Raw genomic sequence first — 11,691 nt, 5'->3', positions numbered from 1 at the left:
AATAGAATTTGGGGGGTAATAGGTTTGACTTTATATTAATTTCGACACTTTGGTCACGTGGTTCAGTGTCTCTGTCGTTTCCCTCCAGTCACACTCCGGTATCAGGTGGGGGGGGGCCCGTTGGTGTAGTGCAGCATGGGGTAGAAGGAGCGGGCGAAGTTGTTGGTGACGCTGCAGCTGGAGTCGCCCTCGGTGAGCGGGATCAGGCAGGGCAGCAGCAGGAGCAGCAGCAGGAGCACGTGGAGCGGGAAGGCGGCGCGGAGCACCCGGTAGAAGAAGGAGGAGCCAGGAGGAGACGCCGACTCCCTCCTCTGTCTGAAGGACACAGGAAACAGGGATTCATTAGTGTTTAACAGAGCTGTGTGACGTGTTAACAAAGACTGAACAGTCACTCCATTCTGAAAGGGCCTTGAACAGACAGGTGACGTCTCACACCTCTGAGGGGAGGAGCCTTTCTTCGAATGGTCCGCCTCCTCTGCTGAGACGCTTTGGCCTTGAATGTCCGAAGCAGATTCACTGTTCTGGATTAGAAACAAGAAACAAATGTCACATAAAATGAAAGATGAAGCAAAAACACCAGATGAACTCACAGGGGGCGATTCTCTGCTGGGGGGAAACTGAAGGGTGCATTTCAAACTTTAAGGGGGAGGGGCCTGAGTATCCTGGACTTTTACCAGTCGCTGCTGTAAGACGCTCAGATCCTGGTCCACGTCCCTGAGGAGCAGCTTCAGCTTGCTGCCCGTGACGTGCAGCTTCTCCTGGGCCTCGTCGCTCTCCACGCCGCCGGCCTCGGGCTGCAGCTGAGACCACAGAGTCTGGAGAGAGGCCTGCTGGCTCCTCCGGTCCTGCAGCTCCTCCTGCAGATCCTGCACCACACACAACACGGAATGTTAGAGCACTTCACACCTAACGGGGCGGAAACTTTCCATGGGAAGTTTAGCTCGGGAATTTTGAAAAAAATTAAAATACCCAAATTAAACGCTGAGCAATGAAAACATCTTTCAAAACTCTATTTTAAAGATGTATGGAACGTTGAGTTTCAACCCTCCACTCTTCAACAGGGCTATTGAGGCCTGCTGCAGTGTGCAGGACTAGTCAGGTAAGTTTCCATGATATTACTGGAGAAAATATATTAGCATGCTGATTGAGGATTGTTCATCTGTTCATCTAGCCTATTTCCATTCATTTATCCATCAATTGTAAAATATGTTTACAGACGATTCCAATTGTTTGGCTAACTATTTATATCTCTGGCATTGCATTAGTGTTTTTTTACAAACTTTTTCTCATCTTATTCTACAGAACAATGCCACGTGCACTATCTCATGTGTGGAGACATTTCACCCCATCCAATGTAGAAGGAAAGGCTGTGTACATTTGCAAATACTGTGCAAAGACCTATGTTAAGAATGACACAACGATGCAGAAGCATATAGTCAAGTGCCCAAAGTTTCCTCAGGGCTCAAATCAGCCTATGACACAACAAAATGTTTATATTTATGTCTGTATATGACAAGGTAAATACATTTAGTATAAATTACCCACAACATTTCCAGTTTATTCCTGTTAATTCCCGTTTATTCCCGTTAATTCCCGTTAATTCCCATGGAAAGTTTCCAACTTTGAATATTCCCGGAATTTTAGATAGATAGATAGATAGATAGAGTACTTTATTCATCCCCGAAGGGAAATTAAGTTGTCATAGCAGCCGGTATATTTGAATACAATAAAATACAATACAATACAATAAAATAAAAAATATTGAGGTAGAAAGAATAAAAAACAGAACAACCCTATTCACACCTAATGGATTATTAGGAGTCAGTAAGAGAAGCGTCCTCTCACCGTGAGCGTGCAGCGGTGTTGTCTCAGCGCCCGGACGGATGTCTCCGGGTCGCTGATGTCCACCGTGTAGCGTCTGCTCTCAGCGTGGGCCAGCCACAGCAACATGGAGTGGAGGGTTTCATGGAACTCCTGCACGGAGAAAGGTTAAAGGTGATTTAGTAAAGTGGAGAGTTTAGCTGTAAATCTAATAAGCACCATGACCAAATCAAAGAAAATTACAATAAATAATATATATCATGATATAACGTTGGAATCCTCCTACTGCAGCTAATTAATAGATTATTTATGTGCTTTACTTTTGATGGATTAGAACTTTATGAGGCTAAATGAATAACACGTGTGTAATAAATACTATTTTACATCTTAAGTATGTATTATAAGTTATTTCCCACAGCAGCTCTGTTTAAAATATTGAGAACTCTGCTCTCTTTAATGCTTCCAGGTTAAAGGTTAAAGGTCAGTTAGTAAAGTGGAGAGTTTAGCGGTAAATCTAATAAGCACCATGACCAAATCAAAGAAAATTACAATACATAATATGTACAGGGTTCATACATATTTTGACCAATGGATTTCCATGACTTTTCCATGACTTTTCAATAACTTTAAACCAAATTTCCATGACCGAACATTTTGTGAAATCTCGGTGTATACGCGAAAAAGTGACAAAATGTAGTATTCAAACTAAAAATGAGAATTCCAAGGCATACAGTAAACCTTAAATGACACAAACCCAAGTATGCCTGCTTATATTTTGAGCGTATTTCTTTAAAAGCATGTGAATTATTTAAAACATTTAAAGCGTAAATGAACGACATGAAAATACGAATATAACAAATTTCCATGAGTTTTCCAAAACTTTTGGGAGATTTTTTTTTTTCCCATGACTTTTCCAGGCCTGGGAAAACACATTTTTAAATTCCATGACTTTTCCAGGTTTTCCATGACCGTAGGAACCCTGTATATATCATGATATAACGTTGAATTACTCATACTGCAGCTATGAAATAAATAACAGGAGCATTGACTAAGGAGTTTTTGTCTTTTACTTTTGATGGATTAGAATGAGTTTTATGAGGCTAAATGAATAACACGTGGATATAAACACTATTTATACATAATAAGTATATTTAATAAGTCGTTTCAAACAGCAGCTCTGTTTAAAATATTGAGAACTCTGCTCTCTTTAAGTAAAAAGTAACTCATTCCCATGTTAAAGCAGCACAGGACTGGCTGTGTGTTTCCTCTGACCTGGCAGCGCATCAGAGTCTCCTTCAGTCCGCTGTCCCACTGCTGCAGAGCCGTGCTCACTCGGCTCCAGTCTCTGTTCATCTCCACCAGCCTCGGCTGAAGCTCTGGAGCTTCGTGAGCTCGCAGGTTCACAGAGAGCATGATGGACTTGTAGTGAGCGAACATCCGCTGCATCTCCTGCAAGAGAAAATACACAAAACATGTAAAAAAAAAACAGACTGAGGGTCACTCGTTAGAATCGTTTGTGTTTGGTGGAGAGAAGATCACCTTCAGTTCTCTGGCGCTGGTTTCCATGTCGGTGATGCTCGCCGCCGACTTGGAGAGCTGCAGGCGGTCCAGCTCGGGGATGGTGTTGTCTAACCAGGAAGTGAGGTCGTCGAGGTCAGACGTGAGATGTTGAGGCTCCTGAGGGCCGGCCTGCAGATCGCCCCTGGACCGAGCCTGGAGCAGCTCCCAGCGCTCGATCACACCTGAAACCACTGAGCCGTTACAACAGAATCTGTCTTCAAGTGCCTTTCTGCAACAGGACCATTTCTTGTGTCGTGGTTTAAAACATCGACCTCCTCTCACCTGACTGTTTGTCGGAGGCGGTCAGTCCCGTCAGGCCGAGCTCCTCCGGCTGCTCCTCGTCCTCCAGGAGCAGCGAGACCCTCTTGATGTCCTCGATGCTGCCGCTGCACTGAGACATGAGGCCGAGCTGCAGACACCAGACAAACTCTGTGAGCACAGCGAACCGACCGAGACGGGATCACTTTCACCTTCTCACAGTTAGTTGAACCATCTTTTTAAATAAACTTACAAAGCCACGCTTTACAGGCGTGCTGGTGAGGGGGGTTGCAGCCTCCGTGTCCGAGTGCAGCAGGAGAGTCTGTGTTTCTGTGTCTGCTCGTGTTCCCCAGACTGGAGACTGGTGTACGACCATAGACCTGCTGGGAACTGAGACACGAACAAACAGAGTGAATATCATTCTACAGCGTCCTCTGCTTCATGTTAATCCGTCCGGTAGTTTGTGTGTAATCCTGCAAATAACAGACAAACGCAGATGAAAACATAACCGAAGGTCACAAATGGGGTTGCAAAGGGGCGGAAAGTTTCCGGTAAATTTCCAGAAACTTTCCGGAAACTTTCCATGGGAAGTTTAGCTCGGGAATTTTATTCTACAGAACAATGCCACATGCACTCTCTCATGTGTAAAGGCATTTCACCCCATCCAATGTAGAAGGAAAGGCTGTGTACATTTGCAAATACTGTGCAAAGACCTATGTTAAGAATGACACAACGATGCAGAAGCATATAGTCAAGTGCCCAAAGTTTCCTCAGGGCTCAAATCAGCCTATAACAAAACAAAATGTTTATATTTATGTCTGTATATGACAAGGTAAATACAGTTAGTATAAATTACCCACAACATTTCCAGTTTATTCCTGTTAATTCCCGTATATTCCCGTTTATTCCTGTTAATTCACGTTAATTCACGTTAATTCCCATGGAAAGTTTCCAACTTTGAATATTTCCGGAATTTTGCAACCCTAGTCACAAATACAGTAGGTTTAAACCAGTTTCTACGAGATGATAAGATTAACTAATGACTCGTTCGACGCCGATGTTCAATCTTGCATGTGCAAGATGATGCATGATTTACTGCTGGAGAAACTGCAGATGATTATCAGGTTTTGAAGGTTGACTGAGATTCATACAAAAACCCTGAGCATCAATCAGCCGCCCTCAGGATATTGCAGAGCTTATCTGGTTATCTGTGTGGTGGTGTTAACTCAACGCTGCCTTTCACATGAAACCACCACCGAGATCCTGGCAGAGCATGAAACCAGTGTTTAAACCAGGAAAGCAGCTTTTGTTAAGTGAAGCGAATCAGGTAAATAGTTCGATGGTTCTTAAATTAACGGAGGAGCAGGGAGTGAAAAAAACATGTAGATGAAAGAGAGGAAGTTGGAGGAGGACGAAAGTTCATGAAGAACGACAGAGAAGAACAGATGTGACAGGAAGACATTTGCAGGTGTTAACCACAGGAGCAGAAACATGCAAATTACATCTGTATGTGTGGAAACATTGAAGGTGGATTCAAAGGTCACGGTCGCAAAATACAGTTTCCAAGAAAAACCTGATGAATGCTTCAACTTCTCTGTCCAGTTAGTTTAATGTTTTATCATCGGACAATTTGAATATGCAGGGAAAGGAAATATTTTGGAGGGGAAACATAAGCAAAGAAGAGTTTCTCTGCAGGAATTGAATTTCACCTTGAAGAGCTCTGAGTGGATTCATCATGCAGAGAGTGAGGGGGATTTATTTGATGTGTTTTCGTGCCGACTCAGGGAGGAAGTCAGTCGAGCGTCCGGGGTTTGAACATCCTCCCTCTGGCTCTCAGTGGACTCCCCCCCCCCCCTCTGGCTCTCAGTGGACTCTTGTTTTATGTCTAAATCTCAAATCCCTGTGTTTGCTCTCAGAAAACTAAATAACCATCTACACGTACCTGACAGAGCGCTGAAGTAAACTCCCTCCTCCTCGTGTTCCTCCTCTTCATCCTCCTCCTCGTCATCCTCATGGGACGACGACCCCCCCACGTCCCCGGTGTGGTCCCACTCCAGAGGGAGGGAGTCCACGCTCACCGGCGTCTCGCGCCCCGAACGCTCCAGCCCGGAGGCCAGGAGGTGGGTGGGCGTGGCCGGGAGGCTCCCGAGGCCGCGTCCGAGCCACGGCCGACCAATCAGCTCCAAGCTGGACTCCAAGTAGAAGGTGCTGCCAGAGAGTTCAGGCTCTTCTCTGATTATCTAGAGTAGAGAAATAACACGGATTCAGCCGGGGGTGAACTTTCAGACTCGAGGTCATCAAACGTTTTTAATCTGGGAACCTTGGATTGGAAAATTTCGTTTTTCTAGTGTGTTGGAAAAGTCATAAATTTGGGGGATCAGTCATTTGCCCAAGGGCACTTTGTCCTGCAGACTGGAGGAGGATTGAACCAGTGACCTTCTGGTTAGTGGACGTCCTGCTGTACCTTCTGAGCCACAGCTGCACAAAAACCTTTACTTTATTGTGTTGTTTTGCTGCAAACTACTTTGTGAATCTGTTTTTTTGAGAATGGAACGATGTGTAATTCTGTGAGTTTCTGTTGAAAACCTGATTTGCGTGTGTTCTTAAAAATCCCAAAGTGAGGACATGTCGGTGATTTCCACTTCAAAAGGGATCATTTCAGATTACCAAGTGATATCAAGTTTGTATGAAGGTCACATCAGCATTAGGATTAAGGGAAAGTTGAAGTGGGACTATGCATTATCCCAAACATCTGTTGGTCCCTGAATCTGAAAAAGGCGAGCTCAGAATACTACATGAGCTCGTGATGTGTGGACATCAAAAGAAGAAAAAGCAACAGGGAGCTTTTCTGATTTCAAAGTCTGCGTGAATTTTTTAACGTTCCGTGACGTGGACGTGCGTGCGTGCGAGTGCTCCGGCTCACCGGGGGCTGGCTGAGGCGCTGGTGGAAGCGGACCAGTCTGCTGAAAACCTCCTGGCAGTACGCGTGCAGCTCCTCCAGCTCGTCCTCGATCAGCGCCGCGTCCTGTGGCGTGCTCTTCTGGATCAGACCCTCTCCAAACACGATCAGCCCGTCGATGCGCTCAGTGTTCAGCGTGATCTCCTTCTGGAAACTCTGGTTGTGGGGGGAGCATAGAGACCAGAGTCAGGGTTTCACGAACACTAAGCACAGACCTTAAGTAGCATCTGTGACGACGTCCAGCGAATGAGCTGGAAGAGAATCTGGCTGAAAAGTGACCCACGGTTTAAAATTGAAGCCAGAAATGACAATCGGTCTTTGTGCTCACATCTTTAATCTATTAGAAAAACCTGCATGAGGAGAAAGTCTCCTCCAAAATGAAGTCATGCTTATAAAGAGGCGAGTTTGTCCAGGAAATGAAGCGATGGAGAGATTTTCATGCACAATGAGCGTGACTCGCGGTTCGTGTCCTCACATTGAGCTGCTGTATCTTGTGATGGACGTCGCTCTCTGAGAAGTGTTCCACGTTGGTGAGCTGCAGGTCCAGCTCGGTCAGCCACACCAGCATGCTCTCCCTGGTGCCCTCGAAGTCCTCCCGCTGGCTGGTGAAGTGCTGAGAGAGAGTATTGAATTATGTGTTTTATGTGTTAATAAATCACCAGTTGGCCTTTTATCACATTAAGGATTACACGATTAATAATAAAAACTGTTCTCAAGTATCTAACAGGATAATTTTACACCTAAACAATGTTAAAAATGGAAATCTCATTACATTACATTTCATTTAGCTGAGGCTTTTATCCAAAGCGACTCACAATAAGTGCATCAACCCCGAGGGAACAAACCCAGAACAATTTCTTCAAAAATAAAGCAAAACTACAAAATGCTATAAGTATGAGGCATTTAAGTGCTACTAAATTGTTAGTTTCCAAAATTTTTAGTAATTTTTTTATTTAAATTTTTATATTTAAGGTATGTTCTCATTAATTAGATAAAGCAGAGAACAAATACCTTTATCCTATAAATATATATGTGAAACTGGATACGACACTAAATCACAACCTGATGGTGTTTTTTCATAAACAAGTGCAGGTGTAGAAGAGAGATAATCAACACGAAGTGAGCGGTGACGACTCACTCTCCTCTAACCAATCACATTGTTCCTCTCATGCATTTCAAACTGTCCTCTACCTTGAGCCTGCGCAGGACGCCGGCCACTCGGCGGTACAGCGTGTCCCAGCGCCGGTTTCCCTCGTGGACCATGACCTTGAGCTGGCTGGCCCGGTCCGTGCGGTTCTCCCGGGCCAGACGCCGGTACTGGTTGTTGACGATTTCCAGTTGAGTGAGTCGCTCGTGAACCTGCCTCTGGAAACCCTAAAACAAACAAGGGGGGAAACCAGGAACTCTTTGATTACTCAATTGATCAAAGAAAATATTGAGGCATAAGTTCAACTATAAATACTTTATTTAACACATTTTTGGGGGAAAAAGGGCAAAGAACTCACAATTTACAGCTTCAAGAATTTTAACATTTGCTTGTTTTCAATAAAACTGCATCTAGATCTTCAGGATTGGATAAAATAAACCATTTAAATATCTCAAACTGAACTCAATTATCACATATTTATATACAAAATGAATAAATAATAATCAGGAGATTATTCCATATAAAAAAACTGACTGGTCAGAGTGAAGCTGTGTCTTGAATCCATTACATTTTTTAAAACACAAACCCCTTCAATCTGTCAGGTCAAAAGTCATGAATTAAGTCACATATAACGAGAATGTGTCACTTTGAGAAACAAGCAACTAAACAAAGCGACTCGGAGACTTTTCCTTCGATCTCCCAACTGACCTCGAACTTCTTGAGCTCCTCCTTGGCGACGGTGTAGAGGACGCCTGCCGAGTTGGGGCTGGCGGCCGTGTGCTCGGCCGTCTTCAGCCAATCCTCAAAGCGAGAGTAGTCGTCGAGGAACTTGCACCAAAGCCTCCAGGTCTCCTCGATCCTACAGGGACACATCACAGCGTTCAGCTCAGTCTCAGAAGCAGTAAATTCATTTCTGGTCTTGTTTGAACATTCAAACTTTACCTTGATATGAAAAAAAACTTATTAGGCAGATTTATGAGAATGAAAAGTTGCAAAATGGACCAAAATTCCAAACTGCAGCACGTCGTTACCAGATGCAAAATGGAAATTTAAACAGCGTCAATTTTCAGAACAGCTTCTAAACTTGAATATGTGTGGAGACTGTTTTGCCACCTCCTGTTCTCAAATGACTTGATGGACCAGTTTTTCCAACACTTGTGCAAGAATCATGTCCATATATCATATCATGCCGTGTGTTAAACAGGTTGTCAAATCTTTCAATTTCAAAGTTTCGTGTGTTAATGTGAATTATTATAAAACAATAAAAGTATTGGACAAATAATCCAGGTGAGAGCATGAATGTCTGCACAACATTTGCACATTTGGATTTCTAATGAAAAATGATTTATATCCAAATTTGGTATTGATAACATTTTTTTTTACTATTTAGTGTAGATTCAGTTACATACAATGTAATGCCTGTTTTAAGACTTACACAATCATGTACGGAGAAGAAATTATTAAAAAACTGAAAGTAAAAGAAAGAAAAGTGTTTTACAAAAACTCTGGTGTTGCAATTCAACTGAGATTTTAATTTAAAATTTAAAATTTAAACAGCGTCAATTTTCAGAACAGCTTCTAAACTTAAATATGTGTGGAGACTGTTTTGCCACCTCCTGTTACTCAATGGACAAGTTTTTCCAACACTTGTCCAAGAATCATGTCCATATATCATGTCAGCAACAGAAGAAGACAAGACAAAGACCCCAGGAGTAGAGTTATTCCGTCTTCGGACACATGCAGACTTCCGGGTGCTCCTACCTGAGCCTCCTGTCCAGAGCCAGGGCACAGATGGTCCTCCAGCGCTGGTCCAGGCTGCGGCTGGTCTCCTGCAGCGAGTCGCTCTCGGCCTCGGTGGCGCCGGCGGCGTCCTCGTCCCGCAGCAGCACGTCACACAGGCTGAGCACCGACGCCACGCCCTCCGTGTGCTGCTCGATGTCCCTCTGCAGCTCCTGGACACACACAGGGACAGACATGGTGCCACAGACAGTCATGTGTTAGACATCAGAGCACAGGCAGAGGACGGTGGAGTGTGTCACTGCAGGAGACCACCACTCCCAAAGTTAGACAAAGGGGGGGGACGTGAATTATTAATCACAAACTGGGACAAAGAGTGAGAGGGAGCGAGGGACAACCGGGGAAACAAACAGTGGGAACACAAAGAAAAAGTGGAAATACAGATAAAAAGAAATGTGGCAAACAGAAGAACTACTCAAATTAAAAATGCAGAAATGAATCCAAAAGAAAGAAGGGAACGTAAACAGTGTGAGTGACAGCAGTGGATTGGTGTGTGTCCGTCTACCTGCTGCTCGGCCAGCCTCCTCTGGATCTCCTGATGCTGACACACGCTGTACGTGATTGGTCGGGAGAGTTCGGCCTCGATTCTCGTCAACCAGGAGCGCAGGTTACTCATGTTCTTGTCCAGCTGCTGCACCGTCACCAGCGTCTCCCTCAGCTTCTTCACCCTGAGAAACACACACGTCCAGTAGAATGAACTACATGTAAAACTAAATGACTTACTGATCCATATTCGAGTTCATAATCAGGACTGTGGGAAACATCGCTGCATATTCACCGGGATCAAACCTGTTTTTAATGAATGCTTATTGGTTTTAAAGAAATGTTAAGTGTATTTTTCTGCTTTTCATCATTTGCCTTTAACTGACTTGAGCCCTTTGTGAGAAAGAAAGAAAAAGAGTGAACCAGTACGAAGGGAAAGAAAGAAAGACAGAAAGAGAGAATGAAGATGGAGAAGAGGTATAAATGAAAGGAAAGGGAGGAGGAAGGAAAGAAAGAGAGAAAGAGAGAAAGAAAGAAGAGAAATAAGAAAGGATTGAAATAAAGAATGAAAAGCGAAGACAAGTCAGAGGGAGAAACAAGAATCTATTGAAAGAACAAAGATGTAAAGACTAAAGAACGAGACAGAAACTAAAAACCTTTTGCTTTTCACAAACCTGCTACTCTCTCAGGTATCTTACAACTAGCACTTCTAAAGTCTCCATGGAAACTGACCTCCTTGTGAGCACACACACACACGCACACACACACACACACGCTGGTGTCATAGCAACGCCCGGGACAATAAAAGCCCTCTTCAGAGGCTTAAAGGCCTCTGAAAGCGTGCCCCATTGGAGAGTTTGAGTTAATTTCCCCGGGTTGATCCTTCCTCTGCTGTCGAGGTCCAGCCGAGCAGAGGAGCCGCTCGCCAGCCAGAATAAAAACACTCTGAAAACAGCTGTGAGTGTCAGGGGAAGGAGAGAGAGAGAGAGCGTCCTCACGACACTGATAAGAGGATGTGAGCATGAACCTTAAAGATCTGATCCATGTGAGATCAGGTTCAGAACTTTAACAGGTACAAGACTTGTCATTTAGTTAATGTCCTCGAGTTTTCAGAGCAGGATAATGACGTTTGTATTCATGTACTTTGAAATAAATGCTGATATCATGTCTACTCAAAACAATGGTGCTACGGTGCTGTGTGTTAAACAGGTTGTCAAATGATTCAATTTCAAAGTTTTGTGTGTTAATGTGAATTATTATAAACAATACAAGTATTGGACAAATACAAATTTAAACCTAATGATGGTGCTTTACAAAAAGTCAGGGATTAGCAAAATAAAAAGGATTCATCCTGGTGAGAGCACGAATGTCTGCACAACATTTGCACATTCGGATTTCTTATGAAAGAGGATATTTTTCATATTTTTTCATATTCAAATTTGGTATTGATAACATTTTTTTTAGACTATTTATTGTAGATTCAGTTACATACAGTATTTAAGTATTAAGACTTAAACAATCATGTATGGAGAAGAAATTATTAAAAACTGAAAGTAAAAGAAAGAAAGCTGTGTAAGTGTTTTACTCTGGTGTTGCAATTCTACTGAGACAATCCAGATGATTGTAATCCCACAGCAGTCATACATAATAATAAACAGTGTAGTCA

General features: G+C 43.4%; 1 protein-coding gene across 1 annotated transcript in view; it reads right to left on the bottom strand.

Annotated features, from left to right (window-relative positions):
• Positions 1-101: 101 nt before the first annotated feature.
• LOC133024829 (nesprin-1) overlaps positions 102-11,691 on the bottom strand; it is a 69,993-nt gene continuing 58,403 nt past the window's right edge. The window contains 15 exon segments of the mRNA XM_061091993.1: positions 102-309; positions 436-451; positions 638-866; positions 1,846-1,974; positions 3,094-3,270; positions 3,361-3,563; positions 3,664-3,790; positions 3,893-4,029; positions 5,582-5,879; positions 6,563-6,754; positions 7,074-7,211; positions 7,790-7,972; positions 8,454-8,604; positions 9,507-9,697; positions 10,048-10,210. Coding sequence (XP_060947976.1) covers positions 102-309; positions 436-451; positions 638-866; positions 1,846-1,974; positions 3,094-3,270; positions 3,361-3,563; positions 3,664-3,790; positions 3,893-4,029; positions 5,582-5,879; positions 6,563-6,754; positions 7,074-7,211; positions 7,790-7,972; positions 8,454-8,604; positions 9,507-9,697; positions 10,048-10,210 — 2,542 coding nt within the window.

This window comes from Limanda limanda, chromosome 18 (genome assembly GCF_963576545.1).
Source record: "Limanda limanda chromosome 18, fLimLim1.1, whole genome shotgun sequence".
NCBI lineage: Eukaryota > Metazoa > Chordata > Actinopteri > Pleuronectiformes > Pleuronectidae > Limanda > Limanda limanda.
The sequence above is the reverse complement of the archived record's forward strand: the minus strand, read 5'-3'. Positions and strand labels throughout refer to the sequence as shown.